General features: G+C 38.5%; 2 protein-coding genes across 2 annotated transcripts in view; both read left to right on the forward strand.

Annotated features, from left to right (window-relative positions):
* The first annotated feature begins 1,572 nt into the window (after positions 1-1,572).
* On the forward strand, positions 1,573-3,727 carry LOC108902448 (gamma-crystallin B-like). The gene is made up of 3 exons (XM_018704299.1): positions 1,573-1,590; positions 1,723-1,965; positions 3,307-3,727. Exons 1-3 carry the CDS (start codon positions 1,573-1,575, stop codon positions 3,577-3,579), a joined length of 534 nt encoding a protein of 177 aa, XP_018559815.1. The 3' UTR covers positions 3,580-3,727.
* A 7,673-nt stretch (positions 3,728-11,400) lies between these two features.
* The window catches only part of LOC108902464 (diacylglycerol kinase beta), a 117,012-nt gene continuing 112,868 nt past the window's right edge, over positions 11,401-15,544 (forward strand). Inside the window, 1 exon segment of the mRNA XM_051065722.1 lies at positions 11,401-11,670. The gene's annotated coding sequence lies outside the window, so the exon portion shown is untranslated.

The raw sequence follows: 15,544 nt of genomic DNA on the forward strand, positions 1-15,544 counted from the left end.
CAATCACCTGAACATATCACTTCAACTCCTCAAACTGCACATAATATAAAAAAAAGAATCTTAAGGTAGAAAAAATTTAATAATAACTAAAAATAATAAAACAGCATAGATTTTCCTATTTATTATCTACAACTTACTTGAAACTAATGCAGTCTAATACAACACTCCTGCAATAAATGTTTTTCTTTATGAAGGTTATAATGTACAGTTTTTATTAAAATGTTTTAGAGAGGTGTTGATTCATCTGTATGGTATCTTTGTGGTGCTTTTGAACTGTACAACATTATACTGAGTGGTTTTTCTAATATTTGGTCTACTATGACTGATAAAAATGACACTAATTACAGAACAGCAGGATTACCTGATCCTTAAAGGCATTTGTATGGTCACAGATTTGATCACAGTGACAGCAAGAGACTGTTCATACCATCTCTAACAGTGTCTCAAACAACCTTTACTCAGTGACTTACTGTGCCTTCCTTTTCAGGAAAACAGAAAGAACACCTGCACAGTTAGACAAACAATGAAACACTAAATAGGATTTCTAGTTGTATAATTTACTGTAAGTGACAGCATCAGGTCTGTTATGCTTTCATGAGATGGGTATAATATATCACCTACAACACTTCAATATGGTAATGAATTATACAACAATTGCAAGTGTAACAAGTCTTCCACAGCCAGAACCACAGCAATGTTGGGGCTGCAACTAATGATTATTTTCATTATCAACAAATCTGCAAATCATTCTCCATGAATTGATTCATTAATCAACTTATCTATAAATCTTTTGCCTAGCTGTTGGTTGACAAAAAGGGTTCCTAGTCAAAAGTAGAGCCTTCAACTTGCTCCACAAGTCTTAAACCCAAAGACACTCAGTTTTCAGAAACACAAGATAAGAAGAAAGCAGCAAATCTACACAATTGAGACTCAGATAGGACAACTTTCAGCCACCTGCCATAACTTAACAATACTGACGTAGCAAGAATAAAGTCCTCAATTTTTGTACATTTTTAGTTGTCAATCACTATGCTTGTGATTTGGCTGCTAGCAGATATAAATACAGAATAATGAGCCTCCATCCACCAGGTCTTTCAGAGCTGGTCTAGAGAGCAGTCAGCTGACTGTGTACTGAGGTGTGGATGCAGACAGAGGGTGGAGCATGAAAGTCTGAATACACCTGTCCCCTCCAACACAGGACGTTAAAGCTTGCACCACAGTGTGCTATGTGGCCACAAGCCAACTTCACTGCATCAGCCTCAGTAACAGCTGCAGAGGAGACAATTTAATTGGATCAATAAATTGTTTCTGGAATCAGGCACTGACAGATCAAAAGGTCAGCCGCTGTAGCAGTGAGTAAACACTGAGCATTTTAAAAACAATTGCAGCATCAGCCATTGTGCAGATATAAATGCTGAGGCAATTAAAATAACAATGATGCCCCTTGGCAGTGCTTCTCACTGTGCCCACATAGACTGTATATATAAATCTGGGCCAGGCCTGTAGGAAATATTGTGTATGTGAAAGGTGTGATAAACAAACGGTTATCAAACTTTGGTGTGAGGCCCAAACATGGACCGTGTGGGAAAGGTAGGCAGACAAACAGACAGACCAGTCTTTTCCAGTCAAAACTCCAGCAACAATATTAAATATGAACTGTATATTATACAATATATCTGGTTGGTTTATAATTTCCACCGAACACCTTTTGCTCTTCAACAGATCGTGTTTTATGAAGACAGAAACTTCCAAGGTCGCTATTATGAGTGCAACAGTGACTGTCCTGAGCTCAACACCCACTTCAGCCACTGCAACTCTGTTCGTGTGGAGAGTGGGGCCTGGGTTCTGTATGAGAGGCCCAACTACCTGGGCTACCAGTACATCCTGACCAGGGGGGAGTACCCTGATTACCAGCGCTGGATGGGCTACAATGACAGCATCAGGTCATGCATGATCATAAAAAATGTGAGTTCACCTTGAATACACCTTGAATATGCTTTTAGTATCTTTCCAACTTAACCAGTGTGTTTAGCAGTGATATTACAACCCTGTCTCCTGGAAATTGCATTTATATAGTACTAATCTGCAATAGCAAATATGTTTTGAGGGAAATGCATTGAGTTTTTATCAATATAATGAGGGAACAGTGTTAATTTCAGTATTTGACTAGTAGTAAAATGTTGATCCTGTACCATGTAATGTACCATGTGTTTTCTGACAACAACCTCTCCTACAAAACAGTGACCACGATATCGACTATGCATTGTTAAACCATTTATGGTTGTGTTTAGGCACTCGAGTTAAGGTTAGAGAAAGACAAAGTCTATAACTAAATATTGAAAAGTCACAAATGACTAGGAGGATTTCTCTACAATCTTTCATTAACCTTAGCCAAAGTGCTTTAGCTGCCCATGGGACCCTGGGTTATGTCATATCAGAGTTATTGCATTGAAAGTATCCTATTTGTAAAAGCGTTCATGTTAATCTCAAAGTAGTAATTCTGACTGGGAAAGGGACATATCTGACTTCATGGTACAGAAATGCCTGAAAACCAACCAAACGTGGATACCTCATGTTACCTAAAGGGCCCCGCTCAATTACTAATTAAACCAAAATTTAATGGAATTAAATGGTATATATTGTCACATGACCAACAACTGTCCTGAATTCTAAACATGGGAATCTTTCACATATTTGCCTTCAGTCATTGTGCTTTGTACATCCAACTATATGACTACACAGCCTCCCTGCAATTGGTAGAGAGGTGGTTTCCTTTCAACGAATAACTGGGGGAAAACAAATAGAAGCTTGCCAATATAATTTATAGGAGACAAGGCTATTAAATGAAAATATAGATGTGTAAAAATGTAACTATCTTCAGTTGCAATGCAGAACAAATACTTAAAATTGGTATATTACACATTTTCTCAAATATTTACAATCATGGTGGCTGCAGGTCCATCCCTAAATGTGTAAAGAAACACCCTCTGGTCAGTCTCCAACAGACCCCACAGATCAAAAACAGAGGAAAACCAGCCCACTTATTATAACAAAACTGCAGGGAGGATAAGATCCTAAAGAAGGGTGCATATGGCTCCTCTTAGCTGTTTTATCTTTCTGTCTGAATTACAAATTCCACTGACAATCCTGTAAATACAAATCTTCTCTTATGTCAAAGCCTTCATGAGTTATACACCAGATGATTTAACAGTTATACAACATTTACTCAAATACATTTACATTTCAGCAATTTGTGTAACATCTTTTGTGCAGAGGTAGAACGAAGCCTTGGTCTTTGTATTGCAGACCTCTGGTGTGTTCAGGATACGCGTCTACGAGCGTCCCGACTTCGGCGGTCAGATGCTGGAATGCACTGAGGATTTGAACAACCTGCCCGACCGCTGGAACCTCCGGGAGGTCCATTCTGCCCAGGTGCTGGACGGTGCCTGGGTCCTCTACGAGCTCCCCAGCTACCGTGGACGTCAGTACCTGCTGCAGAGAGGAGAGTACCGCCGCTTCAATGAGTGGGCAGCCATGAACCCCAACGTGGGGTCCTTCCGCCGCGTCCACGACTTTTAGACTGTCTCTCTCTTAGTTCACCTTTTCAGAAACTGTTCTTTGCACATTTAATAAAAAGATAAATGTGCTCAGTATGTTCATCCCTCCATCTTCTGTTTTTGGGGTCTGACTACTGATCATCAGAGGTGGTATAAATTACACTGACATTCGGAAGCACTTAAAGTAAGCAGGACAGCCATGTGCTGGATGCACTGGATTCTTGACTTTTGAAAAATCACAGTTGATGGATTTAAAATGCTGTAAAAATCAGTAAATAAAGTTTGTAAAGCAACCACAGAGACAGTTACAGTATGTGGCTGAGTGAGATTTGTGGATTTCTGAAAAGAAGTTTTGACTTCTTATGAAAACATTTGAATCCATGATAGTAACACCCACACACCAGTCACAGTCTGTGTACTTTTGAGACAGAAGACTAAAGCATGTAGCTGTAGTAGGCTAAATGACGACATGAAAACGTTCATGTTTTTCACAAATCTATCCAAATCTGTAAATAGAGAGCCCATGTATGTCCCAGTAAGGCTACTCTCTCTCTTTGAATGAATTAAAAGAAATAAACATAGCAAAAAAATAAAACAAATAGAAAACATACATGTCTGCATCTCCACTGCACCTGGAGAACATTGGCCTCTCAGTGAATAATGCTAAAACAAACAAACAAATAAACAAATATACAACAAAAACAATGACAAAAACTGGCTCATTATTCAAATTTAATTGCTGACCCCTGCCATACAGTTTGTTAACATATATTTTTTATTTATTATTTATTAAACATGTATTTCCACTGCCTGTCGACCTTCTGGGCTTTTGAATGATGACGGTCTACAGAATGAAAAGTCATAAAAATAACAACATTTTTTGTAATGATCAATATCAACAAAAACAAGACTGTTTTATTGGCTGCTGGATGGTTGCTGGGTATTGTTATGGTATATTCTATATATAGGACACATCACAAACTAGGGATAGACCAACTATCGGCGCCGGCAAATTCAGCATATCGGCATCGGCCTTTTTTTTAAATCCGACATGTCTCCAGCATTGTCCCACCCACAGCACCATCTGATTGGTTACACACAGAGCCATGGCACGGGTAACAGCCAATAAGCAGTGAAAGCTGTACATGCACAGTGCTCACACACACTGAACAACTCTGCTTTTTGCGCCACAATCTGGTGCTGCTCAACTGGGACTACTAATTGGTTTGAGACTCATATTTCTGTGCAAATTTCATTTACTTTTTATTTACTTATTTTCTTTTATTTATTTAAAATTTCAGTTAACTTTATAAGATAAGATAATCCTTTATTTGCCCCACAATGGGGAAATTTACAATTATTATTATAAGAGATGCTGCTGACCCTGGGAACTCCCTGCACTTTTTGTTTTTGTTTGAACTTAAAAGAAAGATAAGTGAAAGATAAAATAACATTTCAGTTATACTGAAATGCTGGAAAACCTAATTTACTGTAGAAAACTTCAGGGAGCTATTTCTTTGTTTAAGTTTTCATTTAACTTTCTAAGGCATGCTGCTGAGCCTGGGAGCTCCCTGCACTTTTTGTTAGAATTATAAAACAATGATGTCTATTGACTAAGATAAAAAAAAAACAAAACATTAATATGTTGCAAATCTGAAAAGCTGTTTAATAAACATATGCTTAAAGGCATTTAAACAAAGTTAAGTGTTGGAGTTTGTATTATTCAAAATTTTGACGCCAATATTTTCACTTTTACTGCAAATGAATAATCGACTCCAAATATCGGTTATCAGCCTCCTTGACGACTAATAATCGGTATCGGCCCTGAAAAAAATATATCGGTCTATCTCTACCACAAACATCAGCATGCTAAAATACTAGCATCACTGAATGCAGTGTTCACAAGACCTTTGTTTGTCACCACTGAAACAAATGGGAGCTTGACTGAAGGCAAAAATATTATTTTTCCTGGGTCAGTATTGGTATTATATTTGAATGTATGATGCTTCTATAAATGATGAAAAAAGCATTATTGTTCTATCATCCAAAACAAAATGAGCGAGGGTTTCTTTTACAGAAGTTACTGAGCATGTTGTTGGTGCACTTACCTCAAATCCCCTTGAATTTCATGGCATAGACACAGACCACAGATACAGTCATTTCTCTTTCCTTGCGTACAGTAATTACAATGCCGGGGGCTTGTGAATTAAGGATTGGTGCTTCTAATCATTATAAATGTGTTACAGCTTACAAAAAAGAGGATTGCTGCACACTACTCTTCCATTCAAGACATTAAGAAAATGAATACATTAAAGTAGTCCCTGCGGGCTTTCTTTAATTGCAGTTGAACTATGTTGAGTGCATACAATGCAAGGGAACTCTACAGGAGACATTCCCCCCATATCCTGCTAGAAATCTGACAAAACCATAGATATTTTAAGAATTAATGTTTCTGATAGAAATATGGATGCTAAATATTGTTTATGAGCGTGTCCATGTTTCTGTCATGGACATTAAATGTTTTAAGTATTTTTAAAAAATATAATAATACAGTGTTTTCTGCATAATTAAAGCACCACCTCAACATATCACGTTAAAGTAATTTGTACTGTAACCAGATGTTATTTGTCATTCTTCAAGTACAAAAGTCATGCAACATAATGGCCACAAATTTATGATTTATATATTTGGATATTCTAATATTTTTTGATATATACAGATTTCATAATCTAGTATATTAAATCTATTAAATGTTTAAAATTAAATGTTTTACAGAATTATTATGGTTGAACCTATTAACCACTTATATCTAAACTGAGGATGGTGGACTGTGGAGTGAGTATTTTGGGATCCTTGCATCTATTCAATGGTACAAACATATAATACTAATGAAGAAAGTTGAATTTGAGAATTGATTACTGAGGTATTGATCTTTAGATGCCTGCACACACTCAAACATATTTGTGCTCTCAAGCATGCATCTGCCCTCCTTAATGCTCCTGCATGCATCCCACTCTGGTGTGTCTGAGCGTCAGTGCAGGCGGTCCTACAGTATGACACAGAGCTGACAGGAGTACAGGAGGGAGGTCACAGAGCTCAGCTAAACCTTTGGACAAAGAGGTGCAGCCTGCTGATGACTCAGTGGGATTTGCCAGTAAGAGCCTGGAGCATGCCAGCTGCTGTTACTGCTGACGCTCAGCTCGCTGGAACAACACTGTGACCCCAAAAACACAAAGGGAATCCAGCCAGCACGTTCTCCCAGCTGGGGTTATTCACCTCTAAAGCTTCTTTGTTTATTGCAGCCCCTGATGCTTTTAGTGGGTAACAAGAGAGAGAGGGAGAGAGAGTGGTTTCAGAGGGAGTTGCACATCACATTGAGCCAGTGTGTACCCTCTTGTGGAGGACGTGAAGAACTGCAGTCCAGATATTTCTGTGTACTTGTAGCCAAGGGCTGTTTTTAATGGTTTGGACCTCATACTTTAATTACATTTAAGAGACATCTCAGTACTACATCATATTATGATATTTTAGACAATAGTGTTCTTCCAACTTGTGTCAGCAGTATGGCACAAAGTCAGGTCCATAAAGAAATTGTTTTCCCAGATTGATCTGGAAGAGCTTCGGCCCTATCAAACACTTTTGGGATGAACTGGAACAGGAGCAATTTCCCGCACCCAGGTACAAAATGTGGTGGAATGTTGTCCCAGAGGAGCTCTTGCAGCTGTAATGTTGTCCACATACTTTTGTCCATCTAATATGTTCATCCTGGAAAAATGACAAAATCAAGTAAACTAAAAAATGTCAGTATGCATATCTATTTAGCTTGATTTTTACTGACACACAGCTTCGCGACAAATTCAGTTAACTAGTAAAAATATTCTTAAAGTTACATCTACTCCTTCTCCCTCATGGAAAAATCTGAAATCTCAGACACAGGATGTCTCGTTCTTCACTGAAAGGTCTCAGTGTATGTGTGCTGGAGTTTAAATGTTTTCTAATCATGCTTGTGTAAGTTGAATATTGGACCACGACTGTCTTCCAAACTGCTTGTACATTGTTACATGTTAAACTCAGATTTACAATAAGAACAGAGAAACTTTCCAGCACCAGTAGATGAAAACAGCATTCTAGTGTCAAACTCTGCTCATACATCATTCTACAGCTCTTGTTTTTTTTGGCTAATTGGCCAATGATTTACTGTTAAGATAATTAAAGAGTGAATAGGGGAAGGCTTCATGAGGAGAAAAATACTGATAAAGCTGTGAAATAAATGAGTAATTTAGTCACCAACTAACACTGTGTTGCTACAGAAATACCTTGTCTAAGGATAACATAAATATATTGGTGTCAAAATGAAATAAAATGAAAAAACTTTTATCTAAAATCAGGTTTATACATTCATGCATAAAGGAATCTAAAATTTACTCTGTATCATGTGCATATTTTGTGATTCTTTGCAATTTGCATTAAAAAACCTCCTTTAATGTTTGAGGAGCTTCAGTCCCAAAACATTTCTGCTGTTGGACATCTTCCCCTGAGCCCCACATTTCCTCCAGCCTAGTTATTTATAACTTGTGTGGATATGATTTGTCTCAGCAGCTGAGAGGAACTATGTTAATCCCAGGGAAAGAATGTCGTTTCTGGCTGCAAGAGTTACCTTGTATGGCAGCAATGGATAGAAGGCAGAGAAGAGAGATGGACTTAATGTAGTGAGAGAGAGTGAGGGGGAGGTGAGACAGAAACATACAGACAAGACAGATCAACAGAAACAAAGTCAAATACATTCAGCAGGGTTAACAAACAATCAGACAGCTAAACTTACAGCTGGTAGAACACCTTGGTAAGCAACAGCACAGTGCTGTAGTGTTATAACAGTTTTCATGGAAGTAATACCTGCCATGATGTAAGCGGTTTTCCTGAAAATGTCTCCCAGCAATACTCCTAATGGATTGTTCAATAAGTGATGATTGCTGATGCACCGCAGGCCGATGATGAAAGGATGCGATATGACACCCTGGCCTGTTGGAAGCACACAGTTTCATTCAGGAAAACAGCAGCCATGAGTACCACTACTGCTTCATGTAAAATGTCTTTGATCTACAGTAAAATGACATGCTGTTATTAACATTTCAATACTTTATGTGGTAAGAAAAACTAACCTGAGGCTGATGCTGAAGTCCACTGAAGCTGGCTGCTGGTTAGATTCTCTTTTGCTTTTAATCTGTACACAAATCATATCATAACAATAACATCAACATCATTGCATCAGTAATAAGTTGTGGGCAGCTTTGTTTAAGAATTAATGGAACAAAATATAACTTAACTGCAGCCATGTGCAATGAGCAGTAATTGAATCTGTTGGACCCAGACTCCAAGTGGTTAAGTGCTTTTCATGTACAGAACACAAAACCTATCAATCTCTTGAGCAGAGCTCCGACTGCATAGCCCCATTCACTGAACTGAAACAGCTGCCAGATATCAGAGATAAACGCTGGTTTTTAATGACTACCAAAGTGTTTTTAACTGATCTACAGTTCAGCATTACTGAGCTGCTTATTAAGCTGCTGACTATCACTCAGTTAGAGGGAGATTGTACGTGCTCACCAAAGTCACACAGAGCAACAACGGGAGCAGAGTGGGAATGGCAGAGACTCCATTCTTCTTATCAGAAGTCAGCGTACCATCAGAATGATCATGAAGCTGTTGTTTAAGGTAAAACAGTTACATAATGTTGCTTTAAATTCATCAGATATCTCAAAACTTTATAGCATTTCAGACCTGACATTTTGTGTTTAGTGGTTGGTGTTTTTCCACGACCCCAACAGGAACAAATCCATATGTGTACAAAAGTGAGTGTACATAAAGTAGTTTACAGGTGACACAGAAAACAATAAAACCAAATGCACAATGTGTACATGTACATATTCTGGGTTAAGATTAAGCTGGTAGATAAATTTGCTTTCAGTCTCTTGTCACCCTCTCGTCCTCTGAGGAGACCCACTGCAGAGAGGTCGTGTCCCTGTGATGTGGCTTTCTGCCCATGACACCCTCAGTTAGCCAATATCCTCGGCACCTCCTTCACACACCTGCCACTCAAATGCACACATGCACCTTTGTTCACACCTTTCCGGTGTGCACACATACGGACCTGCTGGGACCTTAATTCGGACCTGAGATCTATGCAGGGAAAGCATCCTGCCACGCTGTAGCCAAAAATGAGCAGTTATGACAGTTATAGTAGAGCAGAGCAAGTTAAAATACATAAATGTGTCTTTAATATAGTAAAACCCAGCAAGCATTACATTAATGCATCAGGAAATACCAGACAGATATATGTGTACTTACATATACTGTACATACATGCACATATATCTGTATGACCATGCATAGGCAAACATTAGTTAAATCAACTCACATCCACCTGTGTAAATATACAAATTCATTTTTCCATTGCCTCCTTGATTTATAAGTGATTTACACCACACTTTTAATTGCTCCTTTTGTAGTGGCAATATTTTATTCTATATTATATTTTATATTGAATATTATCCTTTTAGCAACACAAATGTAAAACAGTAAAGAGCCTTAATTTTAGGACTAAAATTCCACAAGTGCAAAAGCTAAGTTCATTTTTTGTTGACTGCAGTATTTGATGTATGTTTTTTCTGTTAAGTTGTCAGTATCTCTGTCAGGTTCACTATCTCTCGACAAGTTCAAGCTTCACAGGAAACCACAAGATGGCAGAATTGTACTCAGAGTATTGAGGCAGGCTTAGGCTTTGTTTATACAACCAAATCACCTCTGCAAGCTGATTGATGTGCTGCACTAAAGGAACATCAGTTAAAAAGAGCAGCGGTCAGTAGTATTTCTGCCTGATCTGATATTCAGCCAGATCATTTTGCAAAAATATTTGAAGCTGGCACAAAATGTATTGTGTTCAGTTTGAATTAATTTGATGGCAGAGATAAAGGAAAACAGTTTATTATAGTAGTTGTGTATAAAACATCTGGCAGATAAGATAACTGTAAGACATCATACAGCTATATTGAGCAAGCCGGTATGGAGAACCATGAAACAAGAGGTACTCCCTCACCAGTCAATAGATGACTCACATTACACTTGCCATTTTCACAGTGAATATGGATCTTTGCAGTCTTGCTGTTACCCATTTTTGTATTCATTCGCCCGCTCGTCTGTGCATACACACCTCTGTGCTAAAGGTTTACCACAGAGCCTGATGTGACGTCAAGCTGGGGAGAAGGAAAAAGAAACTGTATTGCCATGGAAACCCATCTCCCTCAGTTTCTCTATGATCTCTAATCCATCCTGGATCTGAGAACATGAAGGCTGTATTATTGCACAGACATACAGCCCTGCACAAAAGAAAGCATCTTTTTGGAAAGCGAGACAATCCTTTTAGGTTACTATGTGAATGCAGAAAAGGCGACTGGATGGAGTGATGTTAAAATGTTTTTGGACGGCAGCTCTGTCTCTGACTTTGTGTTTATGTTTAATGACAGTCTGCTACATAAATAGCTTTTATTGCTTATTTGTGCAACTGCAGATGAGTCCCATTTATAGACTCATAACATGAACTTCAAGGTATCACCAACATTTTTATGACTTATTTTGGAATCAGTTGGTAGTTCTGTATGTTAAAGTGATTTCTGCCTACCTACACCAACAACTGATACAATGACATCACTAAATCTTCTTTTTAAGGTATAAGAAACTTGGGAATTTGTAGCTACACAGGTGTTTTCATTTATTTTTGCTGATTGCAGAGAAGCCAGTCAGTTTGTACATGCCCACATTGTCCTGAGAAGACATCTCATCAGGCAAATTAAGTGAAGTCACCTGTGTGGTTGCACTATGGGTGTGCAGGGCCTTTACATTGTAGTTGGTCTTGCTAGTTGGAGTATTAGAGGAGAAACTGGTTCACATTTGTATATATTTTTCACCATAACAATTCCAAGGAACTTACTGCAAGTGAGGAAGACACATGAAATTTCCACTGAGCATGAATGTAATCCAGAACTGGAAAACAAAACAAACCAGTGGAGCTGGTAGCCACAGTGTAGAGGATGCAGCATTTTCTGGAGCCCAACAGCAGGTGAGTTTTTCTATATTGAATGTGAACTGACTGTTTGCTAAGGCCTGTCAAGATTTCTCCATGTGCTAAAGTCTGTGTGACGTGGGATACTGCAAGAGAGATACATGGTGTCTTTTTCAGGCTTAACAAAATCAAAAACAAAAGTGCCAAAGTAAAATGAATGGATCAGACTAGGTGCTTGTTAGCTCAAATGCATCCTCTCAGCGAGGAGTTAGCATATCAATAACTAACTACATTAGTTTGTGGATTTTTAAGGTGATGTTAAAATGTTATCGCTCACCAAGAGACTTGCTGAACTAATGTTAATTCTAATTCTTTAGCTAAAATGGACAGTTGCTGTCACTGTGGAAATGAGAAGCTGTTTTTGTCAGTTTGTTATAAATTATGGACACATTTAAAATAAATAAATAAAAAGTGGCATTGTTACTGTTGTAAACTGTATATGTGTCATACTTAGATGGTTGATAGGTGTACAGTAACGACTGTACGACAATTAAGCCCTTTGTATGATCAATAACTCTTAACAACCCTGAAACATTTATGTGATAAATCTGATATAATAACAAACTATGCTAACAACTAAAAATCCAAAATGGAACAGAGCTTTTTTCAACAGTATGTCATGTGACTCCCTTCCATGCTTTAATATGAGAGTACACTGAGACATTAAACTACTTAAATTCCAATATTTCAAAATTAATTTACATTCAGAACAAAATTGTCAGGTGTAATTACTCAGGGTTCAGAGCTGTCAATACTCTAAATTAGCATTCAGCACTAGCAATCTTCCCAGTCAGTTAGTCATTTGTTTGAATGTGGTGAAGCTGATCTGTAGAATCATCTGGCTCAAACATACAGTTTATCTCCAGAGGGGTTCCTCCATTATTTCCAGGTTGTTGTGCACGTGTTGTCCCTTTCCGTCACATGGATTTGTTGTCCAGTGGGGTTTTGAGGTTGTTGACATCATCTTCCATATTTCAGACATGCCCCTACCTTCCTAATGTCTGGACTGGTGCAAGAGCAGTCAGAAGGTGTTTTTTAGAATGGAATACCTTTGTTGCACTTGAGATATAGTTTCAAAAAAGCCTGTTTCTATGATGCTGTCCAATTTATTGTGAGATCAGCAGTTAGAATAAGCATGTGCCCGCTCTATGTGTGTGTGGACTTTAACACTGTTTGCTTATAGTATATAAAAAGTGGACACCCTGCAGTGTAATAACAGACCTTGTAATAAAGGTGGCTGTCTCCTTAAACAACGATTACATGCTGCATGTTGTCATGCTCACATATAATGAAGATTTTTACCTGATGGCAATTTGTACTTTTCATAATGTGAATGTGGGTTTAGCTTTAATTTATCAAGGTGACTGCTTCATGTTTGCCACAGAACTGTGAGGCAGTAATGTTCCCCAGACTTGTTCAAGTAAAAACCCCCACAGATGGCTTTAATTGTACAGCAGCTCGATGATGCATGCTTGCCAAACCAAACACTGGTTTATGATGAGGAGGGGAGGGTGAGGAGGACTGCAATGTGTCCAACACACACTAGCTCCTAAGCCATGTATGCACACACACACACACACACACACACACACACACACACACACAGAGTCCTAGGCTGGTGCTGCCTGTCGCTGGCTCTGTGAGTGTTTACAATGCCGTATGAGGGGGGATCCTGGGAGGCAGCTATTTTTAGCTCTGGTTTCATCATTCCTCTCTCTCCGCTCTGCGTGCAGCTGCAGACTGCTGCTGCATTCTAATGAAGAAGACGAACGGATGGCAGTAAAACACCTTCTGTTTGCTTCACGCTCACAGAGAAAAAGACACCCACAACTGGGTCGAAAAATACGGGCAGGTTTAAAATTCACACAAGCAGCTTTGGCATCATAGTGATTCCTTTTACCTCTCATTTATTCTTTCATTATTTTTTTGATTGCAGGATGTTGCCTGGCAGCATGAACGTGGTCTTAAATGAACTGAGAACTGTGGAGCAAATTTTAAATTTACATGAGATGTGAGCTGTAGCACATGTTTTTGACCTGACCAGGCAGTGAACTCAAGCCTCGGCCACTGTGGTGTAGAAATGGTGGATGGGAATGTTAACAGTCAGTGATATGCTGCAGAACTATTAATGAAGTCTGCCACTGTTTCCTCCCTGGGTTGCCACAACAGACTCTTCAGCATCTCATCCCTTAAATCCTTACATTGCATAAGCCTCTCACCTCCCACTTACTGCTCCTCTCTCACCCTTTTGACAGCATCCTGTTCAGATTTGGTGTGCTACAAAGCAGTAGAGGACACTAAGGTAATAATCTCAGTATTGTCAACTCTGGTGTTATCTAGACTTTATGTCTTTAAAGCTGCAATAATCAACATTTTTATTAGTGATAGACCGATATGTTTTTTTCAGGGCCGATACCGATTATTAGTAGTCAAGGAGGCCGATAACCGATATTTGGAGCCGATATTCATTTGCAGTAAAAGTGAAAATATTGAATAATAGAAACTCCAACACTTAACTTTGTTTAAATGCCTTTAAGCATATGTTTATTAAACAGCTTTTCAGATTTGCAACATGTTAGAGTTTTTTTTTTTTTTTTTAATCTTAGATAATAGACATCTTTGTTTTAAAATTCTAACAAAAAGTGCAGGGAGCTCCCAGGCTCAGCAGCATGTCTTATAAAGTTAGATGAAAACTTAAACAAAGAAATAGCTCCCTAAAGTTTTCTACAGTTAATAAAGTTTTCCAAAATTTCAATATAACTGAAATGTTATTTTATCTTTCACTTATCTTTGTTTTAAGTTCAAACAAAAACAATAAGTGCAGGGAGTTCCCAGGGTCAGCAGCATTTCTTATAATGTTAACTGAAATTTTAAATAAATAAACACCTTCCTGAAGTTTTATAAAGTAAATAAAAGAAAGTTAGATAATTTGCACAGAAATGTGAGTCTCAAATCAATTAGTAGTCCCAGTTGAGCAGCACCAGACTGTGGTGCAAAAAGCAGAGTTGTTCAGTGTGTGTGAGCACTGTGCATGCACAGCTTTCACTGCTGATTGACTGTTGCCATGTGTAACCAATCAGATAGTGCTGTGGGCGGGACAATGCTGGAGACAGCGTAGTGACTGCAGACAGAGAGGTCCGGCTGCATCAGCGCCAAAATAACCCTGTTTTAAATTGATCTGTTATCGTCCGTCAGATTAAAAAAAGACGTCTGTGGATGTGCGTCAAAATGCCGAATATCGGTGCCGATAAGCGACCCAGCTGATAATTGGTCTATCCCTAATTTTTATATCAACAACAGATCAGTTTGTTCTGTGTCCTGTACACACAGAGAATTTTTACTCAAGTTTGCAGTCTCCCTCCGCTCTAATGAAGCATTGTAACATCTTTCAGCTTGGTGTTGATTTTACAGCCACCAGCCTAACTGTTTTAGTTAGCTCTCGCTGTTCTCAAAGCATCATTTTCAGTTGCAGGAGGCAGCTGTTTTTAGAGGAAAAGCTCTAAAAACCTAGCACCAAATAGCAGACTGACACAGCAATGGTGTCAAGGGTCTGCACATTGGTTGGTGCAGCATCAGTGCAATTGTACTAAATGGCTCCATTAGAGCACTAGTTTGCTGTATCCACAAAGGTCAATGCACCTCAGGTTAAAAACTCAACAAATCTGAACATCTGGCACACCTCTGCTCCATTTGGTACATCCATGCAGAACCACCACGACACACCACCTGTATACTTATATAATATACTGTATAATGGAGCAATTAAATGTGAAAAACATTGAAATAATCCAAATATTTATAGGAGATTGGTGTAATCGAAGAACTCCAATCTGTGGCTGGGTCCAAATGGAAGACCCTGAGGCAGAGACGA

This window comes from Lates calcarifer, linkage group LG1, assembly GCF_001640805.2.
Source record: "Lates calcarifer isolate ASB-BC8 linkage group LG1, TLL_Latcal_v3, whole genome shotgun sequence".
In the NCBI taxonomy this organism is placed as follows: Eukaryota; Metazoa; Chordata; class Actinopteri; family Centropomidae; genus Lates; species Lates calcarifer.